The sequence below is a fragment of the Mytilus trossulus genome, chromosome 9, assembly GCF_036588685.1.
Source record: "Mytilus trossulus isolate FHL-02 chromosome 9, PNRI_Mtr1.1.1.hap1, whole genome shotgun sequence".
Taxonomy (NCBI): Eukaryota; Metazoa; Mollusca; class Bivalvia; order Mytilida; family Mytilidae; genus Mytilus; species Mytilus trossulus.
Genome location: NC_086381.1, coordinates 35,194,364 through 35,217,255, shown reverse-complemented (window position 1 = coordinate 35,217,255; position 22,892 = coordinate 35,194,364). Strand labels below are relative to the sequence as shown.

Genomic DNA, 22,892 nt, shown 5'->3' with positions numbered 1-22,892 from the left:
TATGTTCTATTTTTAGCAATGGCGACCATGTTTGTTGATAAATCAAAACTTCGGATACAATTTATAAACAAGATACCCTAAGGAACATTCAGTTGAAGTTTGGAAGTATTTGGCCCAGTAGTTTCAGGGGAGAAGATTCTTGAAATAGTTTACGACGACAGACGACGACGACGGACGCCAAGTGATGGCATAAGCTCACTTAGCTAAAAAAACTGATAAAAAGATCACATACTTTCCATTTTGATAGCATATAATATTGACATGGATTTTTAGACAAAAACTAAAAGAAGTAAAGTTTTATTTTTTATTCATAAATATAAACTCAAAAGACTTGTATATATTTTAGAGAAATGATAACATTATTGAGTTTCAATTATCAGATATTATAACAAAGATAGAATTGTCAACAGCATCAAGATTTCATTCCTACTCTATTAGTAAATCAACAGAACAGTTGTTTACAAAACAATATAGATCATAAAGTCAAGTTATGAGATTCTATAGTTTTCAGAAAAGGAAAAGGCATAGAAATTTGTTAGATAACAAGGTCATGTTAATGTTTGTTAGTAACAATTCAAGTCAAATGGCTATCTTTTCAGTTATTTTAACTTGGTGGAACTCACATATTGGACTTGTTAAAAATTAAAACATAGCCCTCATTTAAAAAAAAACCAAGATCAAGATATAGCAAGATAAAAAAAAGAAGAAAATATAGAAATTCAAGGAAATGTTGATGAGACTGCAACCTAACAATACAAAAAGTTCCAAAGTTTTACAAAATTAAATTATTTTCAAGGTTTATTATATCTTATTTCACATTCTCATGGAAATACAATTTCATTTTTTAAAATCATAAAATTACAGCAAGACAAAGTTTGTGTAATAAAGGCTTAGTTAAATAGTTAATACACCTGACAAAGTTTTGTTCACAAATCTGTTATAAATGTCAAGTTTATGTGGACAAAATGAAAACACCAGTTCCCAATATTCAAACAGTAAAACTTATCCCAGGAAAGGCAACTCTGGTTAGCAGTTGGTAATATTACTCCATATTATAGAATCACATCAAGTATTCATCAATGCGAGTTTTTACAACTTTCTAGCGTTAACTTTGTGACCTTTTCTATATTCCTTGTAGTAAATTGGGTAGAACACTACTAAACTTTACCAAGATCACCATAACATTAGCTGTAACTGGCAGATTATGGAACATCTTTTTTAACAAACTTCATCCCATCATTAAAAATGTAAACAAGTCATTAAAAATGGTGTAATAGCTACAGGAAAGGTATCTTACATACAAAATTCTAAATCGATAGCCAAGCAAACTCGAGTGAAATCACACTCCAAAAATTGTTGGACCTTAATTAGAATGAGAGAAATGACAAGTTGAGTTATTCATAGCAAAGATAACAAAAAGACATAATAACAATGCAAGTCTGATGATGACAATAAGCACTCTGAATAATTTGTGCTAATTTTAACATGATTCTTAAAACTACAATTTGATATTTCCTATTTTCTTTGAGATGTGAAACGATATACAATCAAAATAACTCTTGCACCATTCATGCAGCACTTTTATAATAAATTTACACAAACATACATCATGCAGTTTCACTCAGTCATTTTCAATTTCATCTGTTTCTTTCACATACATACCCTTTTCATTCACAAAATGTACTCTTACATTTTAAGAACATTGAATAACAGAAAGCTATGTTTTCTGTAGAAAAAACACCATACAAATGAAGCACATGAATTCCACAATGTATTCTAATGAGTGAAAACAAAAAATTAGCATGGGACTATGAAATTCACTTTTACGAAAGATGAAGAAAAAACTTCCCCTTGAAAAAAGTTGCAGCACTAATTTTCTTAAACCAAATTACTTATAACATGAAATAAGCCATGTGCTTTTATACTAGATATGACAAATGAGGGTTCTGACCCAGATAATGCAGTTCACTGTACATGAAAGTGTGAGCGTAATGTGTTTACAAAAGTTGTATTATACAAAATCATACTCTTCAATCTTTTTGTCCCCTGAGACAAAATATACTTTGAGAACATCCCTCAGATACATTAAATATGTAAAGGCAATGATAACAACTGTCATGATTCATGAAACTGAACCCTCTTAGTGATCACAATATTTTTCACAACCACTTGACTAGGAGGTAGAAGGATTAGCTGATCGTACACGTCCAGATCCTAGAGATTTTGAAGTCATCAGTCGCTCTACCATTGTCTTTGCATATCGAAGACGACTTGATAGTTCTTTGGCACATCCAAACTTCTCTATCAGAGATGCTTTGTAAATGTGAAAGTCTCTTTTCTCATCTATGTAGGTCACAGCTGACATTATAGGACATAAAATAATCTTGGTGTGATCTTGAAAGAAGTTGATCTGTAATAAAAGTTATACCTACTTATAAATACACTTTACATTAATTTTTTTTTTTATTAAAACAAAATTCAATTTATACATTGACTGCTATGACAAAATTTGATTTTTTAGTAAAATAAAAACTGATAATATCAATCCACTGACTTCATACAATATAGATCTTGTCAAGACATTATCTATGACGTTGCATCAAACAAATTGAGAAAATGTAGAGATTTATCATGCTTAGAATTCCTTGCATTTTCTACTTTTTTCATTTAAAGTTCCTGGTCGTAGAAATTTTAACTAATAACTGTCCAAGAATTGAATACTGAAATAATATCACTCATGACTGAGTGATGCCAACAGTTTTCTCATGAACTTTGCACATTTGTGAATTATTTTTTTTGTTTGTTTCTTTATGTATATTTTTCTGTATTTGAAAACTTGGATTATTTGTTCAGTATATACCAACAGCCATAACAGTTGCAAACTGATTGTTCTTTCAAGTGACAAGTAAATGTTTATAAAAATATTTGTTTAATAATAAAATCAAATATGAAACCATGAGATGAAAGTTTTACCTGTAATGTTCCGTTACTGAGATGTAAGACTATTGCACTGCGAGTTCTGAACCAAGTCCTAAGGAAAGGTAATCTGGTCATGTCATCACCTTCTCTTGGTACCATGTTTGCACCAGCCTAAAATGAATACAAACATACTGATTAGTAATTGACCAATATACCAATTAATGTCTACATGTTGTTTCAAAGAAATACTGCTATTAATAATGCTTATGATCAAAGTTTTGTGGTTTATAAATGGTATATCTAAGCTGAAATAAGGATATACTTTTGTGTGCTGGGCAAACGACTAACATACAGCCATTCAAGTTAAAAGCCATATCAAATGTTACTACAGTACATTCAGATCCTAGTTTATTCTTACATTCACATACAGAAGAACGAAAGTCTAATATTTCTCATCACTATGTACTGTATTTAAACACAAGCTTTAATAAATATGAGTAAAGATTCATTTTCTTATTAATGAAATTCCTGATGTTGAACTGTCCTTTCACTCGCAAGTAATTTAAATGTGTTCATAGTATTCCATGCCATGCTCACAATCACATTTCAATGTCCTGTGAACTGCATAATTCAGGTAAAAACTGGCATATTTTTACAGATATCTTTATCCGGATGTCATAGGCACGTATGTTTGACATGCTAAACAATCAGTAAAAAAATCATATGCAATTGTTCTGAAAAATGTCCCTAGCAAAAATATCATTACCAATTTCTCCTGCCTTGACCTTGACAGAAAACCTACCTTAAGTAGATGTTCATTCATATAATTTCTGAAGTATTTGAGCAATGTGACCTTCTTTGTAAGAGTTTCTGGGAAGACTTTCAGGGTATGATAATGTTCTGTTCCATCTCTTTCTATATATTGAATATTCCTGGAAAATTAAATCAGAAATATGCAATATGGTACGTTTAAATTACTGACAATTTACATGTTAAACATTGGAAGTTTGGAACTATCACTTTCATAGAAATTATTTCACAGCCGCAAACACCCTACGACATTTGATTTAACTGTTTCTCTTCAGCTTTATTACTCTGTTGATATTTGAGTGAAGATGGAATAAAACTTGAATGAGATGGGTATTTATAAAGACAATCCATTCAGATACATACTTTTAACTGACATCATTATACAGAAGAGAGGTTCATCATTATGGATTGTAAAGTTAAAAAATAAAGGATTATTATGAGTTACACACAAGACAATGTTATTTTCACAATTATAAATCTGGAGAGAAAAAAAAGGAATGACAATACAACATTTTATTGGAGGATTAGATTTACACCTTATTTTCTTTCTTAAATGTAGTACACAAGCTAACAAGTTCAATTCACTATTATCTTGTGCATTCATTCATTCATTTATTTGTTGATTGATTGTTGTCTGCTTAATGTTCAGTGTGTGATTTAATAGATTCACATTATTGTCAAAGGAGAATCAGGAGATGGTATAATCAGCAACCCACTGATTTTTTGTTCACCCATGTATCTGAACTATTTCAATTTCAAACTCCCAAAGTGTAATTACTTACTCTCCATTAGCCAAGAGAATGAGTCTAGTAGAATCATTAAACACTACTCCAACACTGTTATCACACAACTGGTACCCTAATCCATACTTGTCTGAGTAGTCTACCCACTTACTGACCCAGTATATAGGTATCAGTGCTGGATCCTCAGCATCCTCTGTAAATTATAGAACACAAACAATATAAGACTGCATTAATATTATATTTGATAATATAAGAATGGGTATTGGACATAAATGCCCCTCGTGTAAATATGCAAGGTCAATGAACTAATCATATCTATTGACAGTTTTCTTTGAAACTTAATGACATTCTGAATTTTGTCATATATTGCTTAGGTGTTAGAAGCTCTAATTGTTCAATAACAAACAGTAATAAGGTCAGTTATGCCACCCCAATATGAACTTACTTTGTGGTCTGTGGCAAAAAACATTGTGAATAAGTTTCCTAACATTTTGTTAAGTTTGAGTGCAGAAGAGATAAATTCAGTTTCTTCCATTTTTAATGGAACATAACTCAAAAATGAAAAAAAGTGACACCACCCAATTATAAACTTAATCTGTGTTTAGTAGTAAGAAGCATTAAATAAATATGTCAGAACATTTGATTGTGGCAAAGAAAAGTTTAAGTGCAAAAATGGCAAACTCACCATTTTTTCAATTCAACAGGGACGGACATAACTCAAGGTGTTAAATATTAAGTCAGTCAATGTTTCATTTCAGTTGATAGTAATAAAATAAGTAAGTTCATTTCTGTTTTCTCCATACCAATAATAGTATCTCAAAATATTTGTTTTTAGAAAAGATAGATATTGTATACCAACCTTCTGTTATTACAACACGTTCTGATGGCTTAGATGCCACTACAGCTGACAACTGTCCAAACAAGTCAGAGAGATAATAATCTGCTGGCTCATCACCTGTCAAAAAACAATGGAAAAATTCTTATTATAATTGACTTTACACAAACCAATTGTCATGATTTAGAAACTATGTCAGTGGATTTGTACTTTAATTTCTTTTTTTCGAAAGCAGAACATAGGAAGTTTATGTATTGATATCCTGCAAGACTCTTGTAAATTTTGAGATTTGACACTGTTTATGTTCAAACAGTTATGTTGACTTCTAGATGTAAACTGCTTTTTTTTTGGTATATGGAAACACTCATTTTTAATGATAACAGGCATCCATGTATATATTTCTGAGATTGATTGTTTCCCCTGCATAGATCACATGTCATATTCTATTGAAAATGATTGTTCAAATATTCTAAAGTAAAGTCAACACTGGAGCAAAACAATATTATCTCAAATCATTCTGTTTATCCCAAGATATGCCAGGACAATAACTTAGTCTTGATAAGTCAAATTTTGTTGTTGAATTTTAGATTTGAGCACATAACACTGAGTGTGGCAATGTGTCAGATACTTACCACCATAGACATAAATAATAAGTTTTAAATTTGCTTACTTGGCTTTCTCTGTCCTTCATCTTCACCACCTTCGGCCAGCTGTCTTTCATACACCTTAACAGAATCTGGAACAGCTGTCTGTGGTCTACCATTACCATCTATAAAATAACATCAATTTGAGATACTTAAAAATCAAATAAATATATATATATCACAACTGTAGGCTAAACATGAGGTCATTTTAAGATTAATAAGTTCCAATGTTTCACAATAAAAATGTTTTGAAGTAACGAAAAGATGTACAAGAAAGGTAAAAAGAACTATTTTTGTCAGTTTTATGTTTTGCAAAATTAAAAAAAATCATCTTGCTTTCAACAAAATATAAGACAAGGAAACAAATAGTATAGGCATCACCAACTGAATATTCAAACAGAGATATAAAATTTAATAACAAACAATATGTTAACAGATTTTTTTTGCAACACTTACTCATTTTCATTGAGCTTTTGTAGAAATTACATTGAGTGCTTTATTGTGTATATTGAAATCATTATGTTGGGAATGATATGTATCATTATAAATCTATTACCTGCTCTGTTGAGTTCCAACAAAGGTTTTCTTGACTGTAATGTCTGCAGCTCTGATTTAGCTAATGTGTCAAACCTTGGAGCCATTGTTAAACAACTTGTTGGTAGTCTGGCTGGTAAGTAACCTGAATTAAAAAAAGTTATAATTTTAAACAAATAAGGCCATGGAAAATTAATTGTTGGTTTCCCCATACATAAGAAAATTTTAAAGACCCGGCAGGCAGGGTTTTTTGTTTTTTTGTAACCATACATAATTTTCTATATTTTCTTTAATTTGTCATTGATTGCATAACTTATATTTGAAGTTTCATTATGACAATGGTTGCCAGAAAATTATCTACAGAAAGGATAAATTGTATCCTACAATTGTACCAATATTGCTTCCAACTTAAACTTCTGATGTATTGTTATTTCGTATTTGTAATTTTATTGATAACGGAGAGTATGGGGAACACTAGATTACGCTCACCACAATGTATTTGTAATTTTATTGATAATGGAGAGTATGGGGAACACTAGATTACACTCACCACAATGAATTTGTAATTTTATTGATAATGGAGAGTATGGGGAACACTAGATTTATACACTCACCACAATGTATTTGTAATTTTATTGATAATGGAGAGTATGGGGAACACTAGATTACGCTCACCACAGGGTTTCCGCTGGCGGTCGCCATTTTCGCAATTTGCGAAAAAATAATAATTGTGGCGATAGAAATTCGTCATTTGCGAAAGAATTTGGCGAAAGAAATATATAGAACGATTTATTTTCCTCCATCTTGTTTATTTACTTTTTTCGAGTTTCTCAGACTTTACCCGATCAGACAATACTCGGAAATCACCTTGACCTCATTAACGTCTGGACAACAAATGAATAATCAGCTGATTGCATTTTATTTCTATCGACAACAAAGGACTATATTAATAAAGGTGTTGATTGAATTGTTTGACAAAATGATATAGTTAAATGGCTTCTGCTAAATGTCACATATAGAATTTATTTACCTCTTTGCGACGCACGTGTTTGAATCAAACTTTTGACGTCTCCTCCGCTTTTAAAGATAGTTTAGAAAAGAAAGCTGTTGTTGTGACGAAAAATTTGCAAAAGCAAGAAAAATCTCGGATTTAAAACTTTAATTATCCTTTGACTTAAAAATCGGTATTGATTAGGAAGACGTTTTTAAAGTCGTTTGAGTGACACACGTGTTTCAAGCCTAGTTTTACGTCTCAACTTTTTCATTTACGATGGTCAAGAAAAAAAAGAAAACTGTCGTCATGAAGAAATCTATCCAAAAGGTTGGCTCGATTGAGATTAGCCCTTAAATGAAGTGACTACACATGAAACGAGGGATCAATTTCATGTGATAAAAGCTTTTGTTTTGTTGTAAAAAAAACTTCTTAGTACGAAAGGGAACATCAGTATTTTTTCTTTTAAAGAAACTTTTCCTACGAACTATACTGATTTTATATAATCAAAACATGTCCAATAATTTTGTTATATTCAAGGACGTATATCTTCTTTATTATTAAAAGTATAGTGGCCCAATCAATTAGAAAAGGGGGGGGGGGGAGGTAGAAAAAAATGTTAATTTTAAACAAAAAATATAGTTATGTTATTTGGTGAAAAAATAATAATGTGGCGAAAAATATATTGTTTCGGCGAAAGAGGTGGCGAAAAAAAAAATAGACCCAGGGGAAACCCTGGCTCACCACAATGTATTTGTAATTTTATTGATAATGGAGAGTATGGGGAACACTAGATTACACTCACCACAATGTATTTGTAATTTTATTGATAATGGCGAGTATGGGGAACACTAGATTACACTCACCACAATGTATTTGTAATTTTATTGATAATGGCGAGTATGGGGAACACTAGATTACACTCACCACAATGTATTTGTATTTTTATTGATAATGGAGAGTATGGGGAACACTAGATTACACTCACCACAATGTATTTGTAATTTTATTGATAATGGCGAGTATGGGGAACACTAGATTACACTCACCACAATGTATTTGTAATTTTATTGATAATGGAGAGTATGGGGAACACTAGATTACACTCACCACAATGTATTTGTATTTTTATTGATAATGGAGAGTAAGGGGAACACTAGATTACACTCACCACAATGTATTTGTAATTTTATTGATAATGGAGAGTTTGGGGAACACTAGATTACACTCACCACAATGTATTTGTAATTTTATTGATAATGGAGAGTATGGGGAACACTAGATTACACTTACCACAATGCAAGAATTCATCATCTAAGATTTGGTCCATGTTAGGTCTATCTGTTGGGTCAGATTTAAGTAGCTTGGCTATAAGTGTTGCTGCAGCTTTACTTATGCGAGATGGTATATGATACTCATTCTTTTTAATTCTCATGTAAGTGTCTTTCAAGCAAGTAGTTTCAAATGGAGGCTTACCAACCAATAATGTATATCTAGAAGAAAGCAAGTATCTATAATTATGCAATTGAAATAATTTACAAAATGCTATTTCTTACGGCAGTATTCAATAACAAGGTGGCCCAATCAATGCCCATTAAACATCAGTTCTTTAGATGGGCTGTTTTAATTGATTCTTTTTAAAATTTATTAACAAAATCAATACAGTAGTTCCAGTTCATCTATTTCTGTTTTGTTAATTTTCATGATAAAGATACTACATGTATATACAGACTTATAAAACTATATAGTATTTTCATTATATCAAATGATTATTTGAGCTTTGAGAAACTAGAAACAGTTTATTTAATCTTTTTCTCCATCCATATTTTTTACTTACATAATGCAACCCAATGACCAGACATCTACTTCATAACTATGTCCTCGCTTGCCTAAAACTTCTGGTGCTATGTAATTAGGTGTACCACATAAAGTTCTGAAAAAAATCATCAAAAAATTATTAGAATATTGTAAATCAATTAGAAGGTAACTTTACAGTGATTTGGGAAGTTCAACACAAGGATAAGTTATAATTATGACATTTTGAGAACTCAGTATTTAAAATCAGTTTTCATTTCTCTGTTACATGATCTTTAGCAAAAACTCACAAACTATTTGTAAATTTTTATAAACATGAAAAACAAGTATGTATTTCAATTTTATTATGAAGATGTTGTGTAATCTGGTTTAATAAAAAAAATTGACATCTGCATAATAAAAGAGAAATGCATGTTTAGCATTTTCATTATTTGCAGTTCAAAAGGAGTGTGCAAGTGTTTTATTTTTTTTATTTTTTAAGTAATGACAGCATTGTGTGTAGTAGGATGATTGCTATACCTTTTTCTTTCTCCATCATAATCTAATCTTGTTGCAAGTCCAAAATCTCCAATTTTTATTTCCATCTCATCATTTATGAACAGATTTCCAAGTTTCAAGTCACGGTGGATAATTTTATTAGTGTGTAGGTACTGACAAGCTAGGATGACTTGTCGTACAAAGTATCGGGTCTCTGGTTCTGTTATTGCTTTTCGTCTCTTGTGTAACTCCATTAAAGACTACAAGGATAAATAATCATAAGTAAGTTTCTGTAGTTTCTGGAATAGGGTACTTTAAAAAAAACATAGGTTAATAAATAATAAAAAAAAGTCATTAGGTACTAAAAAGGTGAAATATACATGTACTTATGTACAAACAAACAATTTGGAATTCATTTTAGAGGAAATATTTAGCTTAACATACATTTATCAAAGGCATGCATCAAAGGCCATGTTTTTTTAATTTGTTGGTTTACGGATTTTCCAAATGAAAAAGTCGGGTCGGTCGGTCAGGCAAAAAAAGAAAAAAAAAATCTTTCAAGACAGAAAAAAAAGCAAAATAAATATACATTTCACCTTTCTAACAAAATGTTTTTATGCTAATTTGTCATCATTTCAAATTTTAGTTCGATGAAATATTCTTGCTCAGCTGTCATAAATATCGCATGACATTGTCTGATGATTTGCCGTAAAAAAGGGTGGTGTTCACAGACAAAGACGAAATTAAATTGTCTTTTCACAAACAAGAAAAACAAATTCGCGTAGCTCTTAATCAATTCCAGAAAACTTGGTGAGTAATGATCTCCAAAAACGAAAACTGATAAAGAAAAACATGTAAAAAACGTCGTACGAAATAAGTTTCAACACACGTGTCAAAAACGTAATAGACTCTTCCACATAAACCAGAATATCGGGTTAATCATGCATTCCCGTTTTTAATCCAAATGGACGATATTTTTTTTTATTTAATATCCATGAAACAAGAAAATTCTAAATAACTTGTTGATATTCAGAACTTTTACTTTGAAGGTGCTTTCCACCTGTCCACATTTGGACAAGTCTATTTCTATGAGATTATGCATCTTACAGACTGATGACAAATAAGGAAACGAACTTATTGTGTAATGGGTTTTAAACACAGATTTCGTTCCGCAAAATTATTTGCGTAAACGACATTTCAAGGTCAGTTATAATTGATTTGTCTATTTTTAGAAACGTAAACTGGAAGTTTTATTTTTTCACAACAGAGAGTGTTATCAATTTTGTTAGTAATTCATGCATTTCATTTCATAAAAAAAGAAGAATTGAATTATTTTTCAGGGATAATGTATTTGTTTGGGTCGGCGGGAATAAAAAAAGCATGAAAAGTCAATTTTATTTTTATTCTCGGAATCCGCAAAATCGGGTCGGCGGATCCGTAAACCAACAAATTAAAAAATCCTGGCAAAAGAAGAAATGCAATTTGGCATATAATTTAACTAGTTCTCACTATGATAAGCATTTTTACTACAAATTCATGTTAATGTGATCACCACTTCTTTACCAAAAATGTAAACCTTATGACAATGCTCAAGCCAAATAGATTTCTATGCTTAGTGAACTTTTAAATTGTGGTAAAAAAACTTCTATTACATCAAATTTCAATAGTTCACATAACAATAAACCTGGGTACCAACTTAAAAGTTGATACTACCTCAACTTCATGGTAAAATGAGATTTAAACCTTTACAGGTCAATGTTCAAAATATTTAAGTTCATTTAATTAAAACTTTGTGTCATCTCTTCCCTAAAAGTTCCCTTGATACATGTATAGTTATACATATGTACATGTACATTTGAACAAAGTAAAACCAAAGAAACCTTTATAAAACAATTCATTGTGCCATTTGTGGCTTAATTTGTTATCCTGATGTGTTCATTGCTAACAGCTTTTTACTTACTCTTCTACGACACAATTCCAGTAGAATGTAAACATGATCAGAATCCTCAAAGAAGGAATGGAACTTTACAATGTACTTATGTGATATACTTCTGTGGATGTTAATTTCTTGTGTCATCTGAAAAATATAAGTTTTATATAAATAATTATGTACTACATATATGAATTCCGATTTATAAAATTATTTTTTCATTTGACCTCGGCATTTAATTTATCTTTTAGTTGATAAAAGAAATTAACCTGAATATTTAGACTTTCGTTGTAATTGAACCCTCTCACTTGCTAGGGCCTGGAATAGAAACTTGTGCCCTTGATACAATTAAAATACATAACAATTCCATTATTTCTATTGGCTATTTAAAATTGAGAGCCAATCAGCTGGGAATGTTACAGATGAAAATAAATCAGTGAGCTAATTCTGAATGTTTAATTGAGGCCTTTCATTGACTAGGCCTTTTGGCATAATTTATAAAGTCACCTAGGAGAAGCGGAACATAACTAAATTGTTCAGGTTAGTAACTAGCATCAATGGGTTTACTGGTGTTGCTTGTTGACTGATAATGGTGGATTTACCTGCTATAAATAAGTCGTTTTCAGTTATCATAGGTTTGCTAGGTTGCTGTACAACTAATGCTTTATACACTACATTTAATAGTATTCATTTATCATGTTTATACATGAAATTTGTTTTATATTTGAATGACTTCAATTGTAACAATAGTGAAGTAGTTTAATGCATATCTATATTTATTTGAACTGAAATTACTGAAGTTAGATTCAGAACACTACAATGTAGGTAAAGAATGTCCTACAAATTAAAGTACAAAGACTATTTCAAATTTTGATGTATATTATATGTAATGAATTAAGACTAAAGAGTGGTAAGTAAATAAACATATATATATATATAATATATATAAATTACCTTATCTTTCTGATGCTGTTTAACCAGCAGTGATTTAGGAACAACCTTCCCAGCAAATAGTTCTTTGGTTTCCACATCTGTCAACTCGTAACATTTAGCAAATCCTCCCTGTTAATAAAATAAAAAACATTTTACATAAACAATTTGTCTTCCAATTTAGGGTTTAAAGTGTCTGTAAAAAGGGAAACCTAGGACCTATTCATTGGAGCTGTCTGCTATATTCGTTTTTAGCATAAATGACATCAAGATGATTGTTTTATATTTAAAATTTGTTTCACATTTATTGATTAAGTTTGCCGTTATATCTCAACATTTTAAAAGCTTTATTTTACTATCCTGTATCATACCCCTCCCCCTTTTACGTTTAAGGCAGTTGTATGCCCTTTATTTGTTTACATTCTTTGGTCTCTGTCAGATGAAAAATTGTCTCATTGCATTTGGCAATAATACAACTTGATACAGTGTATACTAGTCATACAATTAGTCTAGTTTTTTTTTTATCTTCATAGCCTCATTTGGGTAAAATCTTCAGTAAGAAAGCTAGCACTACATATATACCTTAAATTATATAAGTGTTACAAATATATAAAAACTTATCAGCATGTAACAATTTACTGTTAGGGGAAAAATAAGTAAACATTTTTTTTTTAGAGCAGAACTGTACTTCACCACATGTACACAAGGTGAACAACACATTTTCTTCATAGTTTAAAAGAAGAAACCAATATTTCATTTTGGTCTAAAAGAAGAACTGTGTATCAAAAATCAACCATTGATCTGAATAGACTTTTACTTAATTGTAGACAAATCTTGTTTAGTTAATCTGATTTGTAAAAAAAAAGCACTTAATGGATTAATTTTATTTAAATACCTAATCCATGTTTTACCAATAGAACAATAAATCTTTATTTTTGCACCTAAGATATCTTAAAACATTATAAATGTGGCTGTTTTTGGCACTGATATATCACAAAAAGTAGTGCACTGCAAGCATAATTAATAGACATGAATCAGATTGATAGACGGCAAGCTTGTCACAGGTTTATCTTTCCAGCTTGGTCAGCTCAATTCTTTGAATTTAATATCTTATCATGTAGTTGAAGGATTTGAATTTCAAGATGAAAACACTGAAATATTTGATATTTAAGAAATTTGCAACAAGTACACTGAAGATTTGATGCATTTAAATTATTGATGTCATACAACAATCATTTTTCCTTGGTGGTGCCAAATTTTTTGACATAAGTCCAATCATTGTCCAAAAAAATGCCCCCTCCTCACAAAAGTAATACCTTGAATACTGTGTATTAATACTGACAGTCACCCCCATGATTTGACTCAATTAGTTAAATGCTTCCTTTTATCACATTTTTCTGTGAAGCAATAATAACTCACCCATGGTGTTTTGATGATAAACCTTAATATTCACACCATGACAGCAAATATCTGATATCTAATTTATATTTATATCCCTAAAAATTGATACCCAATTCAGGGTATACCAATAAATGTTGATATTACCCATTTAGGGGGATATATTCGCCAACAAGTTAAGTCTGAATACTGATAACATTTGTCTTTAGAATGAGTGATACAAGATTGATTAAATGGGGATTAATGCCACTTTCATCACTAGTCCAGTAGTTGAGCTATTTTGAATTTATAATTTGGCCATTATTCATTAAGGTAAGGTTTGCATGAAACCTGGAATTTTTTCTTAGTGATATTACATCAATATCATACATCATTTTGTTCAGGGAGGATTACCCAATCATTTAATGAAAAAAAATCGAACATCGCCCGTCCCGTTTTTTTCAGGTGAAAAGCTCAAAATTCTGATTTTTTACGATTTTTTGGGAAAATTGTATTTGAATTCTTCTGAAATAATAATGTATGCTAGTGACTATTAAAAAATAAAACTAAATAAAACATGCATAAATAATTGTGGTCCATTTATTAATAATACATTTTAATTAAAAATATCATAAAAAATTTCGTAAAAACAAGATTTTTGTATTTTGGGGTTAAAAAAATCCCGTTGTCATGGCAACAAAAAGCCCAAAATATCCCTTTTCCGGGTCCACCGTTTTTGTAAAAAACTATCAACTTAAGGAATTATCTATTTGCATTATAATGAGCTAATAAAATTGGTATGTCCCCGAACTCGTTTTTACGGAAATGGCCGTTATATGTGTATATCTTGTCATTTCTGTAAAACACAAAAACAATTTTTTTGTTGATCTGCAAAGAACAAAGTCATCTTTAATAGCATCTTTTTATAAAGAATCTTTTTGTCTTGTAACACTTTGGAATTGACCATAATCAATAAGAGAAAACAGTGATTAACTTAGGGATGACATCAAAAGATCAATGTAGGATAAAAAACTTATTTCAAATAGTTTGGGGGTGTGGGGTAAAAGTTGCTGCAAGTTTGTTTATTTGACATCGATTTTACATATATCCATATCGGTTAATCAATTTTCCCAAATTAAGTTATGAGGGGGAGGGGGAGGATCAGTCAACTAACTATGTGAATTTAGTTTTTTTTTATCCTACATTAAACTTTTGATGTGGTCTTTTAACTTTTATGCCCAAAAACTATCAGTCGGAAGGGGAGGTGTTTAACTTTGGTCATACGTGTGTATTAATACATGTACAATACTCTGATTTTGAAGGAAACACTTCTATTCTTTCTGTGCTTCCGTTAGTTTTCTCAATTGAAATTGTTTTACATTGTCTTATCGAGGCCTTTTATAGTTGACTATGCGGTATGGGCTTTGCTCATTGTTGAAGGCCGTACGGTACGTAACCTATAGTTGTTAATGTCTCATTGGCAATCATACCACATCTTCTTTTTATATTCAAACTGTTATATTTTAAATCTTAGAAAAGCATTCAAATTGCCATTAAAAGTAATGAAAATTGCTTCATTGCACCATGTTTGGTAAATTGTTTGTATGCAGCAATTGGATGAAAAGACATCAGGTTTTACTTTGGTAAAGTCATTTACTGCAGCCGTGTTTATTCTATTCATTTAAAGCTAGACATCAACAAATGTTATTCTAATATGATTAACTATTTATAACTAAGCAGGTGAAAGCCTTGCAGGAGAAAGATAAATTACTGGTATGATTTGTCCAATTAATGATGTTTAGATTTGGGGTCTTTGACCAAAACAAACAATCTACATGCTCCTATACATGATGAAAGACGAAACAGACGATGGCCTTGGAATACAAATGACCAGCCGTATATGTATTGTTGATACTTAAAATAAAACATGCAGTTATGTAGACCTGTAATATGAAAATCTTCCACATTTCAATAAATTAAAATCAGTTCAATGAAGTTCGCAGGAGTAACGGCGCTGTAGTTGAGGAATCCCCATCGTCAATTGGTTATTTGATGTTCGCGAATGCAGTTTTACTGTCCACTCGTATGGGAGACAGTAAAACAGAAATTTGCGACTGTCAAATCAAAAATGATTGTAGCTACTCTTCAACCACATTTATGTTATTCCGATTATAATGCATTACACAAAGCAATAATACGTCAGAGCTTGGAATAAATGGATAAGGTGTCCATGGGACACTGATGATGCCCCCTTTTACATAATCACGAAACATTATAAAGAATTCCGTTACATTTTTTAACATTTGGTAAAAGCAAACTAAAGTTGGAGAACAGAACGAAAAATTCAGAAAACGACCTCATAAAATAACTCAGAGCGTCGTCTCTACTTTATTATGATCTCTTAATACGGAGAAAGACTAACAACTAACAATTTACCGGATTTTATAGTAAGTCTGTGCATGTGTAGAGAGACATATAACCATCCTGGTTTTTAGATAAATTGATTCAAAGTTGCCTGATATGCATAGAAGGTTTTTTTATTAGAGGTTGTAAAATGTCCAGTGGCAAATACTTCAGGCATGTTCAGGACGACGCAATACAATAGTTGTGTCTTAATGCATACATACAAAAATATTATTAGAACACTCCGTCAGTGGTAAAAGTGATTGATAAAAATAAAATACACTAAGAATCATGTAAATGTGTGGGTTGTGTGCGTATTTACGGAAAAGACCAAGTTCAACATTCTGTCATTCGTCAAAATTATGCAATAAAAATATCTGAGAAAAAATATATATATGAATCCTCTATAAGTAAAACACAAGGCGCATTCTGTAAATTTTTAAACTTAATTGACTAAAAGCATCACAAAAATGTGCCGTTTTTCATTCAAGCCTTCGTTTCTATAATTTGTATTTATACTGTAAAAAAATATTGGAAACGGCGGTCATCAGACTTACAAATTTAATAAAGATAAAGCTTAACAGTCAGTGAAAAAGTTACCGGGGTTCTTGATGCAGAATAAACAACACTTCTACCTTGTGAAAGGACAAGACAGGGACAACCCAGTTAACACAAAAATATTTTGTTTATGTTTTTAAAACATTTTGAAAAATGTTGTGAAAATATCGTAGAAAATATTAAAATAACGTGCCATTGTATGGTATCAAAAATATTTTCAAAACATTTTCTATAACATTTCCAGAATATTTATAAGACATCATTAAAACGTTTCTAAATTTTGTTGACAATGTTTGTAAAATGTTTTATAAATGTTTGTTTTATATCAAAATATCCTTGAAACATTTTTAAAACATAAAACAAAAATGTTTTGCAGGAAATAATGTTGTGAAAATGTTCAAAAAACATTTTACAAAATGTTTTAATGATGTTCATATTCTCAAAACATCATTAAAATGTTGTATAAATATCATTAGAAAAATGTTTTCTTACATCATTATTCAAACGTTTTATAAAACATTATAAAACAGTTGATCCTGTTTGAATATGGGGGATCCTTGGTCCCCGTATGGAGCTATAATTATGGTTTATCTAATTCCAACTATTTTATTTCAACTTTGTTTAGTAAACATAATCCTAGATCTGCATCTGAAAAACACCACTGTCATACTGATCTTTACCCAACATCTCATTTTACAATTGTTTGTTGATTACAGTTGAATCAAAAATATATTTTGTTTACTATCTCATTGACATAACCCTATTTTTTTGTATTTATTGAACACGTAATATTATTTAGTTTGTCATGGTTTTACATACAGAAAGGTATTCTTTTTTTCTGATTTTAAATATCTTTGCGCATTTTTTTTTAAAGTATTTCTTGATCTCATGTTTGATCACAGTTACCATCAGACATTTTTCTGCATAGTTTTTTTTAACTGTTTTCTCTGTTACCTTATATATTATTAGTCAACACTGTACAAGATAGAACTACAATCATAAATGCAAAACATTTATTCAATATTTTCATATCACTGTTCTTTTTCAAAGGTTCCTTTCTTCCATTCCTTTTATTTCCTTTGACATCTGCTGGCTTCTGTAAAATAAAGTGTAAACAAATTAGTCCTTCAGTTTAGTGATTAAACAAGTGGAGCTTCAGTTAATTTAATCAAAATTACACTATAAACTATTTCTCTTCATTAAATCCAGTGGTTTTACAAAAATATATTGAAAAGTGTCAACTTATCAGTGTTAATTGAGTGTGAAGCAACAATTTTATACATCTAGAGTTTTTTTTATTATTATTAAACAAGTGTAAAGGTAGATTTCACCAGTTTTTAAAATAAGATTTTCTGAACTATAAAGAGTAGCCAGCCATGAAGAACCCGTAACATTTTCTTGGTCTTACATAAAAAAAAATGTTTTGTAATGATTATTGTATATTTTTGCGCAAATACATGTAATGTAGATTGAGGATTTAAAATAATCAATACCTTCATAAAAATTTGCTCTTCCAGGATGGCTGAAGTCATTTCTAAGCTTATATTGTTCTTTAAAATCCCCATTTCCATTCTCCATTTTAATCTGCATTTCAGAAAATTTATCATAAATTTTGGAACGTGTAATTGATCCTACAAAAGTTAAAAAAAAACAAATGAATAAAATATAAGTTAGAAAAAGTCACAGTGTAATAGTCAGCTACAAAGGCCACAACATTCAAAAGTGAACAGCTGCTCCATGGATATAAACAATCCACCAAAGTGTTATTCAAATTGGTTAAAGCTTTTTTGAGTTAGTGTCTGACATGTTGACGCAACAGATAGAGGAACGGACAGGCCGATCGACAGACGGACACAGTATACATTACCATAATACGTCCTGTAAAGGCGTTTATTTTAAACAATTCTAACAATAGCATAATTCATAAATTTTAACGAAAAAACAAATTTGTCAGAAATGAACCGGCAACTACTGAATCAAACTCCTGTCTTGGGACCGGCGCATAAATAACTATCTGGCTGGGCGATAGGTTGTAGGGCTCAACACAAAAGTACAAGTTACAAAAGCGTAAAATAATATATTATAGAGGCAACAACACTCGCTTTGTCAAATAGCAAAAGCTTTGATAATCATTGTGTATTTGAGATTCCCTTGATTAGTAGATGTGTAGCCAGCGATGGAGCAAATAAAGCAAATAATGGGCTGACTTGTAATGCTTATAACATAACTTTTCAGACATGCTCAGTGGTAACATGTGATTGCATTTATAGACTTTTAAATAATTTAAATAACCCTTTAGTTTAACTCTATTTGTATAATTCACTGGACATACACATCACAACATCAAGGCAGACTAAATTATCATCATCCCCCTTTTTGTATTATACTTGTTTACACTCGTATTTATTCTTTGAATATATTAAACAAATTAACCAATATATTTTCAGAAGCATAACAATGATTTATAAATGTGAACTAGTGTCATATCTTACCAGTTTTAACGCATGATAAGGTTATTCTTTATTTTGTACGTTTCCTTTGTCTTTGTTTACAGCATGGCAATAAATAAAACTTCCGGTTACTGGTTCCAAAATTTCTTTTGATCATGTCCGTTGATCATCGGGAACAGTTAGATTTTAAATGTGAAAACGTTTGATGTCGGTAGTGGAACATAAAAAATCCGGAAAATAGAAGTGCGTGCACTATGTATAATGCTATATCATGGGATCGAGGTACAGCTCTCTGTCATTTAATAAAATAAAGTATTTTACATAACCTAAATTAATGTTTGAAAAATGTTGTTAAAACATTTTCTATTAAATATTTTTTTGTAAATGTATTCATAATATTATTTTAGAATGTTGTTAAAATATGAGCATCAAAATGTTTTACAAAGTCATTTTCTCAATATTAAATGCGAAACGTTTTTAAGATGTTTTGGGGAAAATGTGTTCATAATATTATTTTAAAATGTTGTTAAAATATGAGCAACAAAATGTTTTATAAATTCATTTTCTCAATATTAAAAGCGTAACGTTTTCAAAATGTTTTCATCAAATATTATGAAGAAATGTTGTTAAAATATCTCAAAGGCATGTTATTCAAACATTTCATGAAACATTTTTAGAAAATATTTTTAAAACATCGGAGTGATATTGTTAAGAATGTTCTACTTATATACTTTTAAAATGTTTTTCAGAGGTAGAACCTACATATATTCTGAACATTTTTAAAACATTCATACAAAATATCTTAGAAAATATTATCGAAAACATTTTTATGAATATTCTTACATCATTGTAAAAATATTTTCAAAAAATGTTTTAAATAAATGTTTTAAAAATCAAAGAAAAAATATTCACATAACATCACGAAAATATTTGATTGACAACGTTTTGATAAGACATTTATACAACCTTATAAAAATGTTTTGAAAATGTTTTGTGCTACCTGGGAAGCCATAAAACACAAGATATTAGACCGATTTCTATTGAAATCAGCTTCCCATACATTAGGTTTGTTTTATGTTTTATGGCGAGAGACAAGAGAAAGGGGACGGGAGAATGGAGAAAGGTATCCTCTATCCGACCATTCATAAATCTAGAACTGAATAAGTGACGACATCAAAATTCAAATCTATTCTGTGGTTTTGTGGCAAAAAGCATTGTGCATAAGTTTTATACCAGTTGATTGAGGAAGACTAAAGTTAGAGTATGGAAATCAATTTTGTAAAAACGGACGTCACTATGGTATGTACATTTGGATCAACGTACAAACAGACAAGGACATAACTTAATGCCCCCTTTCTTCGGCGGGGGCATAAAAATGTTAATTTATGAAATAAAATAAAACTCCGCGAAACGTCGTGAATTGTTTTTGCACAAAGACGTTATGGCTAAACGTGACGTCATGTAAATGAAAACTATCAAAATGACGGTCATAACGTTACTTGTACGATTCAAATTGTGATAAAATTACATCAAAACGACGATTTTGAGGTAGGTGTTGTTTTATTTTCGATAATATTGCAGTTATCGAACATTGGTTAATCAAAACAATTCAAAATGGCGGGTCCCTCCTTTTTTCAATTATTTGAATTCAAGTTATCTCCCTGTGTACGCAAACCTTACCTTAAAAACAAAGCGCTTTAGTGTTTATCAAACCTTCTCCTTACTTCTTTGATGTGCTTTTTTTTTTATATAAATTCTGTTTATATACAAAATAAGTATCACACACTTTGTTAATATTCCTTTCTCAAAACAATCAAAACGAACTTCTGTTATATGACAATTGGCCATTTCAGAATCTTAAGGACTATGGGTAATATCATTGTTCGTACACCAAAATGAAAATAACATTACGTCATGGGCTGAATTTCCATTGTTTAGAACGTTTTTAACCAATAACGTTTTGGTGTACGCTTTGGAAATATTACCCAGAATGCATTAGATTCGTAAACAGTGAATTACAAAAATGGCTACAGAAATCGATAGGCGGCCAAAACATCTTGAATGCCTTCATCATTATCTGGAGTGGAGATACAAAATTCACTGTACATTTCCCGATTTTCCAGTGTATCCCAAACTCTGTCTGACTGACAAAATGTCAGAAAAAAAATCATCCGGTCTAACAGACATCATCAGAAATTTCTTTTTCAGTCAGACAAACCCTAAAACAGTTTGGCAGACTTTTTTGCCTTTTGAGTATATTATCCATGTATGATTTAGGATGTTCTGCCAATCCTTAACCTCCTTAGTTCAAATTCTAAGATAAAGATTTGATTGAATTTGATGTCCGATACACCTTATGGATATTTCCACCATTACTGGACAGCACAAATTTTAATGACCATAAAGGCATTTGCCACGATACAAATATCTGAAGTCACAATGGAGAAGTGATTGTTCAATGAGGTCAATACACCTTATCGCTATTCCCGGCTGACCCTGCCGCTTGAACTTTTGACGCATACAACAATCACTTTTTCATTGTGGTGTCAGCTATTTTGTTTTATGACGTCATAATTTTACGGGAACCTGTGTGATATCCAGTAATGGCGGACAAATAGCGATAAGGTGTATATAGTTCAACAGGACAGAACCTTGGGTTGACCAGGACAGATTTCAAAATATGTGTATTAATATTTTTTTATTATACATATAACAAGAAGAAATTACTATCAGCTGTATGACAACAATAAACATATAATAAATCTGGATCTTTGCCAAAAACTCAGCTTAGAAAATTATACAAAGAAAGGTAAATTAATTATCAGGTTTGTTTCCTTATATTGAAATCACACGAAATCTTTTAAAAATTTACTTTTCACAGATGAATCATTTTGAAATTTGTGTTGAGTTTTACTTTATTTATTATTCTATCAAAACACAAATCTTAGACATGTCATAACTTGCATAATCAATGAAATAAAAAGGTACAAATATCAAATTACTTTTGAAAATGTATATATTGAGTTAACTCTTTTATTTACCTTTTAATATATAAGTAAAAAGCGTATATTATTCTATTTCGATTCGAATGTGTTACCTTTCCGAGAAATCTTCCTTTCAAATATCGTTTCCCTGAGCTTGGATCCACAACCATGTCAGGAATAATATCTTTTCTCATCTCTTCTCTTCTCGCGCTAGACATTTTGATATTTCAATTTGGATGCGTAGGTTAGATAAAAGAAAAAAGCATGAGAAATAATTTCACCGCAGTAGTATTTCAAAAAGAATTGTCTCTATTTTTCAAAAATATCGTAGTCTCCATTCAACTTCACAGACGAATTTCAAATTTGGGTTCTTCGGAAGGTATTCAAATCAACAATAATTTGATTGGGCAGTACTTAAAAACGCACTTTTGATTGGACCATTGGCTCCGCCAGGTGGACATGTTGTTTCTTGTCACCTTTTGGAATACCTTG

The 22,892-nt window shown here is 30.6% G+C and overlaps 1 protein-coding gene and 1 long non-coding RNA gene across 2 annotated transcripts; both read right to left on the bottom strand.

Moving 5' to 3' along the window:
* Positions 1-290: 290 nt before the first annotated feature.
* LOC134685643 (serine/threonine-protein kinase PLK1-like) lies at positions 291-22,861 on the bottom strand. The gene is made up of 13 exons (XM_063545582.1): positions 22,514-22,861; positions 12,653-12,760; positions 11,729-11,845; positions 9,811-10,028; positions 9,314-9,409; positions 8,770-8,969; positions 6,508-6,630; positions 5,978-6,076; positions 5,332-5,427; positions 4,512-4,665; positions 3,722-3,851; positions 2,974-3,090; positions 291-2,410 (listed from the first exon to the last, which is right to left on the bottom strand). The coding sequence occupies exons 1-13, from the start codon at positions 22,616-22,618 to the stop codon at positions 2,174-2,176; spliced, it is 1,800 nt and encodes a 599-aa protein (XP_063401652.1). The 5' UTR covers positions 22,619-22,861; the 3' UTR covers positions 291-2,173.
* Positions 17,966-19,590, bottom strand: LOC134683852 (uncharacterized). The gene is made up of 3 exons (XR_010101094.1): positions 19,459-19,590; positions 18,460-18,597; positions 17,966-18,062 (listed from the first exon to the last, which is right to left on the bottom strand). It is a non-coding gene; the product is annotated as an uncharacterized LOC134683852 (long non-coding RNA).
* Positions 22,862-22,892: the final 31 nt, after the last annotated feature.